At 33.6% G+C, this 19,280-nt stretch overlaps 1 protein-coding gene across 4 annotated transcripts in view; it reads right to left on the bottom strand.

Moving 5' to 3' along the window:
• Window positions 1-369: 369 nt before the first annotated feature.
• TTLL7 (tubulin tyrosine ligase like 7) overlaps window positions 370-19,280 on the bottom strand; it is a 57,813-nt gene continuing 38,902 nt past the window's right edge. For 2 of the 4 annotated variants that reach the window (XM_019618684.2, XM_010715977.3), the window contains 5 exons: window positions 17,101-17,235; window positions 15,282-15,362; window positions 10,424-10,584; window positions 5,997-6,170; window positions 370-2,777 (listed from right to left, as the gene is read on the bottom strand). In XM_019618684.2, the coding sequence (XP_019474229.1) occupies window positions 2,657-2,777; window positions 5,997-6,170; window positions 10,424-10,584; window positions 15,282-15,362; window positions 17,101-17,235 (672 nt within the window). In that variant the 3' untranslated portion in view covers window positions 370-2,656. Of the gene's footprint in view, window positions 2,778-5,510; window positions 5,630-5,996; window positions 6,171-9,172; window positions 9,323-10,423; window positions 10,585-15,281; window positions 15,363-17,100; window positions 17,236-19,280 lie in introns of those variants that run through there. The other 2 variants (XR_002118157.2, XR_004160799.1) reach the window with 2 other exon arrangements.

Genomic DNA, 19,280 nt, shown 5'->3' with positions numbered 1-19,280 from the left:
TTTCCACATTGTTAGGAACACAGCATCACATTAGGAAAGGTTAGCAGGTTAGCAGAAATAAATTAAGTAACATCGGACATACACCAACCATCTGGTCCACTTTTGTTCATACTGTGTTATTTTTTCTAGGTCTGCCCGTAGGAGTTCTCTTTCCACTGCCAGAGTACTCCGTACAGATTGACCTGTCCCACCACTGCCCTCTGAGAATACTGATCAAAAGAAGTTTAAAACAGAACAAGGACAAAATAAATAAATTTAAAAAAAGAGTTGTGTGAGCCTGCTGTGGCAGGGTTCAGTCTGAGTTTGGCAAGCTAGACTGGAAGCTGGTTTTCCCGCTATGACCCACAGCAGAATACAGTGGAAGCCTCCTTCAGGAAGAGAGATGTACAGCTTTTATTGTGTGTTACAGATAACCACAGTACGCTTTATCGGTAGTCACTGTATGGATCTAAAGAGATATACAATTATTTTGAATATGCTATATTACTAAACTATTATTACCATAAAAATGAAAGATCTTTACCAGACTAGAAGACTACTTATATCTGGCTTATCTCAGAGCTTTGTTAATTGTTTACAAATATTTTTGCTGTGTTGTATCCTGCAGTTCTAGAACTGATGGACTACAACACAGGCATCAAAAGTCTTACCAAAATTCCCAACTTGATATACATGCTATATCTAAGGCTTAAAACATTAAGTTCCAGGCAACTTCAAGTCTCAAATCTCTTAAGTCTCTTAAATATCTCTTAAATCTCTGGATATTCAAAGTGCTCTAATATACTTCCTCCTGAGGACAACTTCCCCCCCAAATTATTTTTTAGTGTATACTTATGAGGGCTGTGCCAAATGTAATGCCTCCTATTTTATGATGTTGGCCATGATATCAGAGTTGGGTGATTGTGGGATGGCAGTAGAGGCTGAACCTTCCCACTAGGTATCCGGTTACATTTTGTTGCTGTCTGACAGAATGGCATCTGATATGGAAGTGCAGATAAAGCAAAGGTGCATCATTGAATTGGTTGCCATTGATATTCATCAACACTTGGTGAGCATTTATGGACGCCAAACAGTGGATGTGAGAACAGCAAGGCAGGGTGTGTTTCAGCAGTGGTGGCAGCAACATGAAAGACAAGCCACGTTCTGGACAGTCATGCAGACTTCTGCGAGTGCGACATGGAGGCTCGTGTTTATCACCAGTGAAAATGAATAACTAATGATGGTGACTACATTGAAAAACAATCTTTTGTACCTGAAAATTTGCTCTATCAGTGCTCTATCATTATTGTACTCTTTGTCTTTGTTGCCATTTCCATGGAAATAAACAGGAGGCATTACTTTCAGAGCAACCTACATAAAATTCACTGGTAATTTACAAACACATTTGCAGTTTTTATTATTGTAAAGTAAACACATCTTTGGTAAATATCTACTACTTTGTTCTTTACTTAGTTTAGAAACTTAATTCATTTTTAAATCTAGGTTAATTCATTTTAAATAACTATTTATATAATGAATAAGGCTTATATGGCACAGTGCTGAATGAGATGAATGGGTCTACATAGCAAACCTGAATGATGTTTTCAGGTTACATGTCCTGTTAATTCTACTTCCATGCTCTGGCTCAGTTTCTTTTAGTGCTCTTCAGCCAGGCCCAGGAAGCTGAGTCTGAATGAGAGCTTTCTAATGAATTATATTTCAACATTTAAAGGTGCCACAAGTCTAGAAAATACTGTCTAGTTAAATGATACATTCTGCAGTATGTACTGAATTGTATGTTAAAAGCTACAGCAAACCAATTAGTGTAAGATTGAAATAATATATTATAGCTGCAGTATTTCCTAAAAATGTGTTTCACCACTTGTGCAGTAAAACAGAATAAATACTCACTATGCATGCTTGTACAAGTTGTAGGTGACTGCTTGCTCCCAAAGGCACAGGCCACAGTTAATGTGAATGAAAACCTGATAACAAATATTGGCTTCTGTATTATTACAAAAATCCAATTAGAAAGTGAATGCCAGAACTGGTATTTTTACTGTTTGCATACAAGAATTTCTTCACTTTTTCTAAAAGATACTATGACATGTCCTTTAAGAAGTGTAACAGCTTTAAGCAGAGCCTGTAATTTCAAAGGAGAAATGTTTGGCTTTACAGAGTTTTGGGGATTATTTTAAACATATCCAAGAAATTGTAAGGTTATTTTTAATAATAATTACAGTCTTATTTGTTCTACTACAGTTTTTTTATTCATCTGTCTTTTTAAAGGCTCTTGTCTTACACTTGAGACAATAAATAGCATACTTTACAATAAATAATATTCAACTCAAAAGTATTGTATGTAGAAAATAATGTAACACTGTAATAGGATCTTCAAGATCAACTCCATCTTATATATTCTGCAGCAAAAATAACATTTCTAGTAGGAAGGAATTACTTATAAACCTAGCAAGATCTACACATTCACATGTGTGTAAACAACTTAACAAGGTTTATTATGCTTCCAGAAAAGCTTTGCTTTTACAGTAAGTTTTAAGCTAAATGTTATCATAATATGGTATATTATATATAACAGTGTTGTATTTAGCTCCATCACAAATTTAATTTGAAAATAAAAATGGAGTGCCATTATTTACAATGAAAAGTAACTTTTCCTTCACAAGTGACTGTATCTGCGTGTGAACAAAATGTTAGGGCGAAGCATTCCAGATGAACCGCAGCTGAGGTTGGACGAGGATGATTTCATGATGAACTGTGGTGGTCCTGGCAATAAACACCTAGAAATGATATGAAAAATATAGCAGAATTTATAGGTAAAACTAAGATTCAAGATTGAAGCAATTAGTTGTTCATGTGCTTACTTTATAATTGTTATATGCAAGAAAATACATATGATAAGCACTATTTATAACACATAAGGAATACTAGGCAATGAATAAATGATCTCATGAAACAGATCCTAAGGTCAGGGACAGTTTAGCAAAATTTCAGGACGGTGTATGATATCAAACATCTTGCCAGTTCTCAGTGTTTAAAGCAAGAAGGTAAATAAAAACAGTGGCATCCTGTGCAACACTGCCATCCAAATTTAACATTTCGCTCATTGTCTTTGTTATTATAGTACTATTTCTTCAATTTAAACTGGGTAAAAACTGCAGTTTATGTTAACTAGATTATTAAAATTTAAGTTGTTAAAAAATGTTTATTAGGAAAAAAACAATATCTCAGCTTTGATTTCTGCTCTCCTTCCCTAAAAATTGCCATGCTATCATCACAATTCTTGTAAAGCAAGAAACAGTGATGCAACAACACTGAGTCGCATGATTTATATTTTTATATTCATGCAGCTATATTGTTTGTATTTTATATAATGCTATAAAAGTGGTTTATCATGTCTAATACTCATTCTTAAATCTGTTTTTATTTTATCATTTACTAATAGTCGCAGAAATTATTAGATGAGCACAGTAACTGCAGAAATAACATCCACACAAAATCAGAGCGTTGTAATGAGTTATGTCAGCGTTAGGATGGATTAACACAACACATTATATAAATTATTGCTTAACAATCATTGCATCATTCTACTGAGTCATATTGATTAATGATGAATAAGTTAAAGGATTGATCTTACGAATCACGTTATTATCAAAATGTTATTATTCTTTTATTTTCATCAATTTACAGGGGAAAAAAGAAGTCTGATTTGGTCTGGGCTGGTGATGTGTTTCATAGCTCACTACCTCACCAGACTGAGTTTTATGTTTTCTTGTTGATACAGAGAACAGCCCTGATGCCTGTCAGAGAATTTGTCATAATGCCACTTAGAAAGCTGTAAGGATCAAGTAATAGATGGTATTTTTCACATTTCTTAAATATTCTAACATCAGTGAATTTATCAAAATGTGAAAGGTTTGGCACTTTACACAGTTTATTTCTTGGCTATTATCTGAAGAGGTTTTGGTATAGCTTTTGAGTACTCTCATTGTTTTCTTTACACTTAATTTTGTGCAGAAAAAAAAAGGCATTAATTCCCATTTACATTAATACTCCTATTCATTCTATCCATCACATAGAGTGGATGTAGAGTTAGGAGCTGTGATTGAGAACAAATCTAAAAAAAATTTATTACACCTTTTTTCTCTTTCTATGTACAAATAGATTTTACCAAATAAAGAAGTATCTGCTAACTTTGAAAGCTTTAGTCATCAACACAAAACAAAAAGCAGTGTTCTGGTCAGAAAAAAAAAAAAAGATAAAGGGAGTTCTTCAAGTTAGATTTTATAGAGTCTTGAAACAATGTCTTTCTTGTACATTTATTAAATTATCCTCTGATCTCTTGCACCTGCGAAATTTAACTATTAGTCAAATTATTAGTGGTAGTGCAGCTTCTTATGTAATTTAAGAACAGAAACTTAGATGAAACAATACTGTATTTCTCCCATTGCCTTACATGTTGTGGGGCACAATAGGTAAGAGCATTTGTTTCCATATGCATCTTTCATTTCACAAATTCAGAATGTCATAGTTAACTACCATATTGCTTTACCAGGTCCTAGATTCCTCTAGCTTGCAAAAGTTTTGAATAAATATCCATTCAGTGTCAAAATAAACACAGAAACCAGAAATGAAAAAAGTTTTGTTGGGTCATCCATTCCATCTCTTTCCAAATGCAAGATTGTTAGCTGCAGTACATTAGAGTAATCCGATCAGTTTGAATAGTTTGTGGTTGGTTACGATGAAAAATTTTCTGCAGTATTAACAGTAAAAGCAATAAAAACTTCAAGCCTGAAGATTTTCTACTCTGAACTAAACCAAATTACTTTACTGGACTCCTGCTGCAGCTCAGTAATGTTGATATTGAATAGGATTTGTTTTGTGGCTAAGGTACTTCGACTTTTGCTGTGACTGAACAAATGCAGTTTTCAGTTGGTTTTAAATTGTTAGATCACCGTTAGATTTATATGACAATAACAAATGAGTTTAGTATATCAAATAACTGGCCTTAGATATACCAAGTACAATTAAGTCATAAATTTAACAGATAATTTATCAAAGTTTTTGCTTTTCACGTGATATTTAACTCATGAAGCTCTTCTGTAATATAGCGTCTGTGACATGTTTCATATAAACAAAGTTTTTGTATGTTTATATACATAATAATTCAAATTGCCATTATGGATAGAATTTGGAACCTAGGTAATTTGAAACTTATGTTTAATTTTCCATCTAAGGTTGTTAAATTGCAGAGCATTGATTCCCACATTGGGAGCATTTTCTGTGATCCCCATACTGACAATATGATCCTTATTGTACCCAGTTGAAAAACTAAACCAGCCAATGGAGAATCGGGTAAGTGCCAAAGAGGTTTTTTTACTATATGATGCTGTTTTGCAAGGTTTGAAAATATATTTATGTTCTGTGAGATGAAATAATAAAACTTGAAATCTGTAGGGTTTGGAAATCAACTTTGCAAAACTGTGCAATACAGTAAATCAGATGGCACTTACCTGACCCTTGGCTGGAGCTGAGCCCCTATAGCATCCCACTGCGAATGTCAAGCCAGAAGTATCATACATGTTAGGATACCTCTAGGAATGCAAATCTGGAATCAATGACTTTGAGGGATCTGAGAAGGGGAAGAAAGGAAATTTTCAGTTCACTTTGCAAAAAGCCTTTGCTGCAGCTACTTGAGCAGTAGGCAATCAAGATTAATAATTGTAGTTTCATACAAAATCTAAATACCTAAATTTTTTGGACGCACTTCATGAGGGAACTAGAGAGCTCAAAATGGTCTTCATTTTCTATCAGGAGAACTGGGTTTTGTTTTTATTTTTCCCTTGTTGGTTTTGTTTGTTTGTTTTCTTTTTTTTTTTTCTTCTAATATTTAGTGAACTAGGTTTAAAGGGAAGTGTGGCAGTTGTGGCTTATATTAATTCTGTCCCAGTATTACCTTTGATCATTGTACTTTAGGAAGAGAATACTGAAATGCATACCTTGTATCATCCCAGCTAGGACTAATTCCAGTCAGGGATCCTCTTGAGTCTGATGAATATTTGTACACCACTAGCAGGCAGTGCTTACAAAGCTGTACTATTCGTTGGCAACACTGTAGTTGCTCAGGAGTCACCACCTCTGTGCTTTTATTGAATATGGTTTCCCAAGAGTTCCTGTTATGGAAACAGATAAGACTTCATGTTTTCTGCAATCTGTGAGCTTTATTTCTTTATATCAGATTTTTAACAATAGAGGAACAGGAGAATGCATTAACATGCCCGTTTACAGAAAGGTTCTATACTATTTAACAAATAATTCAGATGCTGGGAGTCCAAATACCATATTAAAAAGTTAATTTTCATATGTGAAATCTCCCAAATCTATTTTTCATTTAATATGTTCCTTAAGCATTTATAGGGCTATTACTTAGGTTTAGCACATAAAGATTTGCTGTCACGTAATTGTAGATGGTGTCTTATAACAGGAATAAGAAAAATCACTATTTTTAACAGGCCACCAGCTGAATGCAGATCTGATGTGATATTAATAAAAGCAATATGTTATTTCTAAATCTCTCCACAGCACAATAATACTTTAAGTTCATAATACCAAGAAATTAATATTAAAAGAACATAAAGGAGATTAGCATACGTTCTGCTTTCTTGTCCAAATAAGAAGAAAGTTTTTAAGTTTAGTCATTAAAATACTACTTATTATCCTATCTGGCCATTTGGAAGTGTCTTCCACTATTAAGTACAACTTACGAGGTGCATGTACAGAAGCTTGCTTTTTTAAATGCAGACCATCATGCTTTTGTTTGTTTTCTTAAAAAGCTTTCAAAAACAATAACAAAAATGAAAAATACATGATAAAACATATCTGATATGTTTATTACAGAAGTTGATATTAGTTTTAGTATATACACTAACACTTGTGTTTGTGCCTATGTTATGCTCCATGCAAAAGCCTGATCAGTTTACAGACCATTATCTATATTCTAAAGGCAATGTGGTCACTGTTAAGGCCACTCTTCCATCAAAACATTTCCCAGTATCACAGATGGCATTGTAAGCTTGATGCTTTTTACTTGGTTATTAAAGAAGCACTTCAGAGAGTGAGGAAAATTTGCTGCATCTATTTCTTGGGATCAACATGGCATTTGGGATGATTTACCTTTTCCCACTGAGATCAGTAGTAGATTTTACATCCCTGAGGTAAGATGTTTGTTCTTAAAACAATGGATTTTAGTACACATCAAAGAACCAGCATGCTTCTTCAGCCTAATGAGATTTTTTTTTTAATTGCAATGTTTTAGCATGCAATTATGAATATTAATGAGTAAAACAAACCACGTATACCTGATTTTTCAGCCTGGATTCCCAGTCTAAATAGTATGTGCAAGCTGAAACTGTTCAGTTCTACAGATTTTCCATCGCATATGTAATTTTCAACTGACGAAAGTATTTATCTCATTAATTCTTATCCATATAATGAATTAAGAAACATGTTTTCTAAGGCAAAGGTGTTTATTTAATAAGCAGAATAATTATATTCCTTAAAGAACTGCTTTCCTTAATGTATTTTTCTCAATATTGTTCCCTGACCATGAAACTTTCACATTTACTATTGCATGAAAATTAATCTACTGTCTTTATTATTTCCTCCACTATGTGACATCTGGTGGAAAAGAGCAAAATAAAGTTCTAAGTATTACATTCGTTCACCGGATTCACAGTGTTACATGTAATTATTTTCTAATTCAACCCATAAATCTCCAAAATCTCCTGCTAGAAACTCTCCTGATAAATTCCTTAAGTTCTGGGCTTTGAGGTCTGTGATTACTTTCCCACAGTTATGAGAAACTTTATCAGTGAAGAAGAATATATGGTCTGCTATAATTATGGTTGATTACGAGCACGATGATATACAATTACCCTAATAAAAAAGATTGATGTTTGGAAATATATGTGTGAATTTTAATGAGATTTCATGTAAGTGTTCCTGATCAATCTCCTCAGTATGCTACACAGATTCAGTTCATACTCCATTATACGGCAGTCAACAATGACTGGAGTACTGTTACCCAATGAAGCTTAATTTATTATGCTGCGACTTAAGTTTCTATACATGAGTAAGAAATCACTGAGCTCTTAATAGATCTAGAGAATACTATGCTAGGTTGTGCAATATTTTCAATTATTTCTCATTGTTTTTAAAACCATCTCAGGTCAACTGGTTCTTCCTGTTAGTTTTAATTGTTTACTATGTAGTAATACAAACGTAGCTTTATGAAATTATCTATTTCCATGTAATTTCACTAGGTTTTCTTTGTTTCTTTGTTCATTCTTCTTGCCATTAAAAAAAAAAAAAAAGCTAAGGGCTATTATCTTTGTTATTCTCCTAAGACGTACATATTATTGATAATAAAAGTGCCATACTTCTTGATATATTTTCACATACTCATACTGTCTATTAATTAGCACAGCAATACCTCCCTCCACACATTTGTCCCCAAATTCTACACATGCCCTTCATTTATTCTAATCTGTTCTTCAAAATGGCACAGTTAACCCTAAAGATGACAGATGAGAAGCTGGTCTCTGCTGCATAGTTGTCTTGAGGTCTGTGTTGAGGATTACATGGCAAGAGTGATTTATTGCAACTGAATAAACAACATATTGACTAGATACAAACTAACATCCTTTCAGCTTGCTTTCTTCTATTAATTTTGTAGCAGGTATGTTACATGTAGAATGATCTCAACACATACTAGTTATTCTTTTTTCTTTTTTTTCCTGAGTAGTTTTAGAAATTTTTACATAACAACTCCTGTTTGAAGGAATTGGATGTTTGTCAAAGAGCGTAGCTCCATTCTCAAGTCAGCTGGGACTTGATCTGCATCAATGAAGGTATTGCTAGATGGGAAATCATGCTCTTCCTTGAACCCAAAGACTGTTTCCCTGAGTCAAGTGAAGAGAATTCTTTATTGGTTTGAACAAAATATATTATTTTTAAAAGGAAAAAGCTTAAAAGATATTTTTAATGCATATTAGAAGATTTGCAAAAGAGCTCACTAAAAATAAGACGCAAAATAAGAACAGCATTACTGAAAGGGAACATATCATAATATTATATGCCAGCAAAAAAATAAGTTTTGACTAAAAGATTTGCATACCTCTACTGCCATTAAAAAGGGATTCTTTAGCTGTTGAGGATTATGTAAAAGAAGTGTTTTAGATTGGAAAAACAAGCTTAAGAAAAGGTTTTTGTATTAACTTTTTGAGCATGCTAAATTCCTGACAGCTACTTCTAACAAGTCTTAACCCTGAAAAAAAAATAAGATGACTTAACAGTTTGCACAACAACAAACCTTCAGCAATGAGAAAATAATTGTAAGACAACAACAAAACTGATGACCTTTTGGATACTCTCAGATCCCTCATTTTTGTTAGCATATTCTTCTATTATGTTAGTAAATAATTAACAAGTGTAGTACATGTGTTCTCTACATACAACAAATAACTGCAAGAGAAGAATATATTGAGCTTGATTCTTTTTTAGATACAATATCCATTAGCATACTACATTTGTTGTTCATCTTCAATAAACCACTTAAAACATCTTACGCAAGCTACTCAAATCTCATCCCATTCTTTTAAACATTGTAGATATACTTTCAGAGAAAATGTATTTTTGTATGCAATATATCTCATACATTACCATTTTATCAAGAAATTTGTAGAATCAGACCACAGGTATAAAAAATTCTTACACAAATGTCATTGATTTCAGGAATGCAGATTTTGAAGTATAGGATATTGAACTTTTAAAATATGTCCTGACTGCTCTTTCCTCTCTAGAAAATTTATTTGCAATCCAAGCATATCTGCTTACCTCAGTGTGCACATTTCCTATTCTGCACATACTTAAATTCCCACCAGTGTGTGAACCAGCAAACATAATCAAGCACAAAAATTCTGACCCATTATTTGTAAATGACAGAACAGAGATTGCGTTTGGCAAGAGATAGTTGCACCTGAGATTGAGCTTTCCTCTTGCAAGTCTTGAGACAGCAATGATTTTTTAGAGAGTAAATCCACATTTGACACAGTAACCTGGCCTAAAAATTTGGATAATGTGGATTATCCAAATGAAAGAGTTGAACAAAAGCTCAGCTATTTAGAAAATTAGATTATGTCCTCAGATTATTATATCTGTAAAAATCTTACTAAATGTCGGATTCCATTACTGAAACAGTTGGCATAGGTTATTAGATTTCTAATTATGCTATATCTATACATTGTTTTAAAATGAGTTCAATGTATTACAGTGTTCTCTTGAATGAAAATGAGCAATAAAGTATGCCTGCATTGATCGTAACTGTGATTTATTAAAAAGATTAAGATATTAAGTAAAATGGGCTTACCCTGAATTACAGAAACAGTTCCACAGACCTTGACCATGGCTCCAAAGTAAACGATTAAATACACGGTTAAAGAGACGGTACAGATGTAGATTTTCAATGTCTGGAGCCTTCCAGACATGCTGGAGGACCGCACGAACACTTGTCTTGACTATATCCAAAACCTAGGTAACAGTATTTGAAGCATATCAAAGAAAGGCATACTGCAAATCTAAAAAATAACTGTTCTCTGATTCACTGCACACACAGATCACTGCATAGCTATAAATTCCCACAGACGTCTACATTTCATTTCTGTGCATTCAGCAGCAAACCTTTACAAGATGCTTTTTCTGTCAATAAAATCTTGCAAAACTAAATAAAAATATTTTATTTTTATTACAGAAAAGTTCTTTTCCTCTTTTTTCAGTCTGTTGAGTACTAGCTAATTTAAATAACAATAAGCATTTAAAATGAAACAAAATGGATAAAATTAGAGACTAGAAGCAACCTAATTAACAACTCAAATATTATACATTTGAAGATTATCTATTTCCCCCCCCCTTTTTTAAATGCCATGTATTTTACAAAGAACTAAAATGTCCTGAAAAACTAAAAAAGCTGCTTCTGGTTTAATGTCTGTTAAAACTCAGCATTACACTAGATTAAAACTATTTTAATTTAGCTTTCAGCTGAGAAATAAGCTGGTGAAATAAGCAACAAAATAGGAAAATATTTAAAGGAGTAATGTCTATAGCAATGAAAGAGATTTTAAATATATAAAAATATAAAATGGAAAGTGGGATTCATCATGTCTGTTTTTACATCTGTAAGTTCTTTCAGGTCAGTCGTCTAAGTTCCCTCTATACTTACTGGAAGGAAACAAGCTGAAAGAATGTATTGACATCTGTTTATTCAGATACGTCAATAAAACCAGGAATAGGAAGCAGTAAACTTCCAGAACACTGAACTAGTATCTTGCCCCCTCACTGGAGCTCCAAATTCTGCCCTAAAAGAGCCTATGGTGCATGTAGCCTTTAAAAAGAAAAAAAAAAAGAACAAAAAAAACCCACGTACCCATAATTTTACATAACGTGGGCACCCTTGTTGCCTCTTTATAAAAATATCATCTCCAAGAAAGCATCACACTCAACTGAGTGGTGAACTGATGAAGGTATTCTTTCAGTATAAGATGTTGCAAATTTGAAAATTTAGAAGGTACAGTATTCTCTCTGGCAACTTTTAGACGTATGAAAGACAGATTTGTATGGCTAAACATCTAAGTCTCAAAAGGTGAAAGAGATTTAATAAAAGCAAAATATGGAAGCATGATGTAGAATTTCATTTTTTTAGATCTGCATAACAAACTGTTGTTCATAAATAGTCTTATCACATTTGACAAACAAACAAACCTGTGAATGTCTGATAAAAACAACCTGAACGAAATGTGTCATTGACATGTTATTTGAGCTCTTTTTTGAAGAAATAGGATTGTATGCATGTATAGGTGTTGTTTTGATCCAGTGTACATAGTTACCAACAAGAACACAATGCTGTCCTATCTGTTCAGAATCTTTGCAAATGCAGTTGAAAAAACACGCTGTCATCTCTCACCCTTGATCCCCAAGAGTGAGATAGAAAGATTAGATGCCATTGAGTAGCCTTTTCTTTAGCATCTGGAGGTAAAGAAAGCCAAAGATAGAGCCTTGCATCTTATAGCAAGCTACAGACTGCCAGGTACTATGGAGGGGAAAAAAAAAAAAACAAAAAACATAAAAAAAAAAAAAAAAACAACCTGTTCTGTTTTTGCTGTGTTGACATTGCCAGTACACCAGAGTGGGAAATATCACAGTTAATTGTTCTTAATTTGCAAACACAGCCTCAATCATCCATTTAAGAAAAAGAGACAAGGCATTGCAAAAGGGCTGGAACCTCATGGAGCATACAAACCCATTTTTCTAAGCTAATTTCCCTAGATTGCCTTCATCTTTCTGTTTACATCAATTTACATCATCATCATAGCCAATTATCTAAGTGTAACAGAACAAGATGTTATAAAAGAGTATATTCAAAACAAGATGAACCAGACCTCTGGTTACCATCAAGACAGTTTTTAAAGAAATTATGTAAAGTGATGTAACACAAAACAGTCACAACTCCTGTCATACAGAAGTCTCTTTTTCCTAAAAGTCTTGGAAGATTAAATTTCATTTTAGCATGTATTGATTTCATAACTTTATTCTAAATGCCTCCTTTAACTCTGCTGTAATGTTGTAATGTTAGAAGGCAAGAATATGAGCAAGAGTTTAATTTTTCTACATTATGTAGAATAATATTTAAGAAAATACATCTGTCAGGGACAAGCATTGTGAAATCTTGTGCATTGCCCAGATATTTTCCTCTCGTTTTTTTTAGAACTTGCCAGTAATTCTGAAGTATAGTTAAGGGAACTGAGTTCCTGTTTTGTATTTCACAAAGTTTCAGAAAGTACCTTTGAGACAGATTCTTTACTTGCATAAATATGCTTCACCTTGAGCTCTTTTCTGCTTTACCCACCCCACTGGAATATAAAACACACTTCTTTCAAATCAACAAAAGCTTACATTTGGCAGTCCTGAGCTGCAATGTCATTGTCAAAGTTAATCCATTTTTATGAACTACCCTTCCAAGAATAACTATCTGATAGCTTGAAGGGATTGAGGCTAAAAACAGTAAAGAAAAAAAAATTATTTCCAGCGTCCAAAGATGAAGGGCCCACTTGTGCTTCAAGAATCATTAGCTTCCCAAGTAGCAAATGATGCCCCCCAAAAGAGCAGCAAAGACAACCATATTCGTGGTTGTTCAGTTTTACCAATAACAGCCCAGCATATCAACCTGTATCATCGCAACGTAAATGTGCCCTTGCCTTTACATGACTGCCAGCCAAATAAAGGGTATAACTAATGTATACTGTAGAATTTTGGAAATTATTATAATAGTGCTTACAAGAGAACATTCTGAGAAGAATGAAAAACAAGAATAGGGTGATGGTGAAGAGAGAAAAGGAAAGGAAGGTAGAGAGGAAAAAAAAATTGGGGAGAGAGAAAAAAACAAAGTACCTTAACTAGTCTTTTGTGAAAGCCCTGTATCTCAGTTGTAATTATGGGCCTCATCCAGGGACCCTTATTCACACTCATAGCTGCACAGACTAAAGGAATCAATTCTGGCAACACAACCCCTGTTATCTCCAGCTGCCCCATAGACTTCTGCTGCAAAGAGATCTTCACTGCAGCAGCAGCATGAATTTGAGACACTGTTAGCATATATATATATATATGCTAATATGTGTGTGTGTGTGTACATATATCTGTCCATCCCCCCCATACTCTTCCTCCATATCACTACAAGCCCACACTAAGCCTCTCTCTGGATTTGTTGTAACTGCCACATGCACACAGTGGAAAAGACTTATGTGAATGCCTATTGGCATTGCAACACTAATTCCTGTAACAAGAAACAAATTAGATCATTTTAGACAAAGGAATATTCAACAGAAAAAGGTCTAAATATGAAAAAAAGAGAAACAATTTCAGCAAATGAAGATGGCTGCTCTACAGATTCCTGACAATGGCACAAGAACCCTGCTAAGTTATAGTGCTGCCACTTGACATGGTTAAAGAAGAATTCTAGTTATGTTGTAGCTTCCTATGCTGTCAAGTCTGTCATGTCTAATTCAACTTTTAAAAGCTGTATAGATGCACATTCAATGTAGTATCTGAACTTCATAATTTGACTTGAATAGTCAAATATATTTCTATCAAATGATATCACATTAAGGTAATGTTTTCTCTGTCCAGTACGAAAACAAGCATTTAATGCAATGTTCAATAAAATACAGTTTGAAAGCCTGAGAATCATAGGGCTGATTTTATAAAAGTTGAGATGAGGATCAGAAATTGTTCTCCTGTTCTTTCATAACCATCAACCGACCTTTTCCAATGATAATATTTATCAGGTGTGCAGCATTTTTATTAAGTTGCTTACTTTTATGGTCTATAAAATAGATTGTGAAACTGAGAAGTACAGAAATTAAATGCCTGGAACAGATATGCTAATCCACATATTGTGTCGCTGACTGAAACTAAGACCCAAATACTGCTTTAGGGTCACCTAAATACTAACAATACTCTCAAAAAATTTCTCCCACATTAAGTTAAATAAATATTATATTGGGAAGATGACTTTGACTGACATATGTTATGTCACACAGATATGACTGGCATCCTATACTGTGTCAGTTTTTTAAAAGATAAAAAATTCTTCAGGTGCTGTGTACAACAGTAGCTCCTAGACAGCAGATGAATAAAGACAGAATGGTAAATGAATGTAATTATTCCTTTCTAAGACTAAAGAAGACAGTTGAATGTTATAACAGTGTTAAAAATCTTTGATTGGTTGGCCTATTTTTCCTCTAACATGATCTACTGTAATACTGCATGTCAAAGACTCAACTAACCAAGTGCAATATCACTAACCCTAATGGAGTTTTAATATTCCTAGTCTGAAATTATTGACTAACTTATCCTTATCGATCAAATCTGCTGAATCAGTACCCTTCTCAGAATGTTTGCTAAAAGGATAGGTATCCAAGGGCTATTTTTTTTCCCTTTCAGCAGTCTAGTTTTTTAAGAAATTGTTTTTGTAATTATATTTCAGAATAATTACACTTGTCTAAATACAGAGCATCATGAGTACCTGTAATAGAATTAATTCATATGTATTAGAGAAACTAGCCAGTATTTGAACATCTCAAGTCACTCTCAAAAACTGCTAAACACCAGTAGGCACACTGCTATTTGTCTACACCTGATGATCTTGAGAGAATGAAATCTGTATCACTTACTTTTCGTTGCTTTACAGAATCCAGTTTTACTAACCAATATGATGCCACTTTTGTTTTATGGTACTTCCAATTATCCATTATCTATAGTCATTTGAAAACAAAAGAAAAAATAAATGCATATAAAAATAATCATAATCTGACATTTCATTCACAGATATTCACAATTTTAACATATGGATTGTCTAGAAGATCTCTGTGTAAAAAGATTCTCTCTAAAATGAGAGATCTTCAAATCTTCAAATTTATGTTGGGAGACATTTGCCAAGATATGTTCAGCCATTCAGTTTAATCCTTCCATCTTTAGTACCTGGATTTTGACAGCCATACTACAAAGCAGATAGAAGCCTGTCTTGACTGACACAGTTGTGATTCCTTCAAAACAGCACTATGAGTTCCATAATGCATAACAGTTTCTTTGTTTCATAATGGACATTAGATAGACATCGAAAATATGTTTTCTATAAATGATCATTGTTGTTGAGCAATATTTTCCTTTTACGATGTTGGCTAACAAAATAGCTTAAACTGTGAGCATACGTTTTTACTATTCTATCTTTGTGTTCTATTCCAGAGCTATGGCCAGTTCTGCTTGACAACTAATATACAATTACCTCTTTACTTCCATGATAAAATATTTTCCAACAGAAATTGATTAAAGCCAGATGAATTTTAAAGAGAATTTTGCAGTAAGAAATAGCATTTACAATCATCCTAGTGCTCTATTAGAATGCACCACTAGATGGAGTGCATTTACACACACACACACACACACACACACACACACACACACACGTAGATAAATATGCATATGCTCTTGCATTTCTGAAAGTAAAATTAATGAAGAATTTTATTTCTAGTTCTGAGAAGGGAAACCAAACATGCTACTTACAAATGCTGTCTTTTAAAATCAACTCAATCAACCATCGATACAGGACAATTCCTTTCCACTGTGATGCGTTTGCACAGACTATTGGAGACTTAATAAAAACGTTTCTACAAATTTGAAAGCTCACAGAAGAGAACAAAGAACATTTCCAACTGGATAAGGAATTAGCCCGATGAATTTTAACACATGGGCTGCTTACTTACATCAGAATACAGGGTTAATATAAATGACTACATCCCTCTATATTTCTACTAAATTGAGAAAAACCTCTCTACTTTTTTCTTTCCCAAGCTTACATTAGTTTCTTTGCAGTAGAGATCAATAAGAGATTTAAATACCATATATTTTTTCTTATATAGCTGAATATTAGATGTTGCTTTTTAATTCTCCTTCAGATCAGGGATTGTTTCATATATCAAGTGATGAGGCTCAGAATAATGTTGGATGTGAGAAAATGCAAGCCAGCAGGCTATAGGAGCCAAAAAAAGAGTGTGAATTGTGATCGTTATGACTAGCAACCTCCCAGCATACCTCTCTGTGTTCTCCAGTCAGCATATTCAAATTAAACATGTCAGGATCTGCACTAACAATACCAGATAAAATATAAACTGTTAATGAATTGTAACATTATTCTTAACTTACTTCAAAGTCTGAACTGTCTCCATGATGAAAAACTGATTTTTCCTAACCTTTCTGATAGTTTCTCATATATTTTATAAAGGCATAAGAATGTTTTCAGTGCTGTTTTTTTAAGGTCAGAAAGTGTGCAAAGCTGCAAGCTTTTGAAATCTTTGAATTATCCTGAGTTATGGAAGTTCTAAGGCCACAGGAGCTCATGAATCACAAATTGAACTTTCTACTTTCTTTCATTCTAGCAGCATAAACAGTAAGTATCTAGACTGTAATTCTTCTTTCTTATTTATAGATACTTACTTCTTCTATAATTAATTCTGATTCTTCGTCTGTTTTTCCTGGAAACTTCATTCTCATGTCATTGAAAATGAGTAGAGTCTCTTTTGTCAAAGCGACTTCTTGCTCTTTAGTTTTCTGCTGCAGTAAGGACTCACTCTAAAAACAGTATTAAGTAGAGGAAAAAAAATCAGGCATGATATTAGATTGTCAGATGGTAACAAAGATATTTCCTTGATAAAAAAAATTTTAAACAAGGAGATATAGAACACACTTGAGAAGTGCACAGACATAGTATCTGATACATATCTGACGTGCATATATACCTTGTATATTAACCCATCAAGGTTTACTTTCAGTTGTAAAGAGATGCAAGAAAAGACAAGTTTGAATGCATGTTTGTTTGAAACAAGGTAAGAAAATATATATGATAGATATTCATAATGATTACCACTTAGAATTTAAATTTGAAACTTGAGATAAATAAGTTCAATATAATTAAAAGAAATTCTCATTAAAAACTTCATTTTAGGCCTGCACAGCAACAAATTTGAATTAATATTTAACAGAAACTGCCAGTTATATGACTTTGTGCAAAGTCTTCAAGGAAACATAAAGCAGCAAAAATATTTTAATCACACTCTGGTCCATGGGTTTCTGGCACTGTCTTCAGTTTTTTAGGATATTGCTTAATATTTACAAATCCACTTTTGATCATAACCGCTATAATAATACATCTGTAATTCCCAAATGTAAATCACAGAATGACTTGGGTTGGAAGGAACCTTGAAGATCATCTATTTCCAATCCCCAAGAACAGGCTGCTCAGAGCCCCACACAACCTGGCCTTGAGCACCTTCCTCTAGGGATGGGGCACCCAGAGCTTTTCCTGGCAGACTGTGTCAGTGCCTCACCACTGTCCTTGTGAAGAATTTTTTTCCTAATGTCTAGTCTAAATCTCTACTCTAATTTCAAACCATTATTCCCTGTCCCATCACTGTTAAAGATTTCCATTTCTCCTCTTCAGTATTAGAAGGTTGCTATAATGGCTCCTGCAGCCTTCCCTTCTCCAGGCTGAACAAGCCCAGCTCTTTCAACCTGTCTTGATAGGACAAGCTCTCTGACATTTTTGTGGTCCCCCTCTAGACCCATTCCAATAAGTCCACGTCTTTATTACATTGAGGCCCCAGAGCTGAATGCAGATCTCCAGATAGCTCATTCTAAACTTGAGTTTTCATACGTTCAGTACGTTTGAATCTTACAAGCCTCCAAAAATGACAATATACTCCTTTTTTCTTGCCTGAAGGATCAATAAACTAATTTAACATGGACAAATTATTTCTTCTTAGTAGGTTCTAGTTTGTCAATTTCAATTTTATTTTAGCAGTAATATATAGTATATTCTTCTTAGTTGCAAAAATAATTATGATCAGAGTTGCATTCACAATGTAGTGCTAAATTATCAGTAGTTCTTATCAATTTTCTAAGTAATTTTATTCACATTATTTTAAGAAACACGACTTAAGCTCTATTACCTCACATAATTGATCTGCATATCAAGATCATTTCTGTGCTAGAGCTTTCTCAATGAAAAATAAGTATAGTTTCTTGCTCATGGTAAGAAATTAGACCATTTTTTACATCATTCAGCAAGAGACTGCTTTTAATCTTTCAGTAATTTGTATTTGATATAGAGTCAATGTCAGTAGAAAAATCTATATCAGCCCTGTCTCATTTAGCTCTTAGAATACATCTTGATGATAAAAGGGTACATTTTAAACTTGAGATAGCTAATGTGATAAAACAACACCTTTAACACGTTGTGATGAAGACACAATCTTAATGTCTTCCCAATTCTATTAGCTGACTTTAAAAGACAGAAAACCATGCTAAGAAGTATTTCACGAGGTGTCAGCACACAATTTTAAAAGGATCCTTTTTCATCATTTAGACAAAGCCTCACAGACAAAACAGACAACGTGCATTCTGTTGGATGCATCTCTACTAGAGATAGTAAATACCGTGAAGCAACTTAATTAGCATTACAAAAGGATTTCTGACAATCAAAGCACACCACAGGAAAGAAAATCTGCAAGTGTGGGTAACAAATGCCAATACTGCCCCATCTCCAGATAGGTTATTTGGGTGATGAAATATACAGATCAGACACTGAAGTATGAATTGAAACAGAAAAATGCAAAAAA

This window comes from Meleagris gallopavo, chromosome 10, assembly GCF_000146605.3.
Source record: "Meleagris gallopavo isolate NT-WF06-2002-E0010 breed Aviagen turkey brand Nicholas breeding stock chromosome 10, Turkey_5.1, whole genome shotgun sequence".
Lineage (NCBI taxonomy): Eukaryota > Metazoa > Chordata > Aves > Galliformes > Phasianidae > Meleagris > Meleagris gallopavo.
Note: the sequence above shows the minus strand (reverse complement) of the source record. Positions and strands in the feature narration are given on the sequence as shown.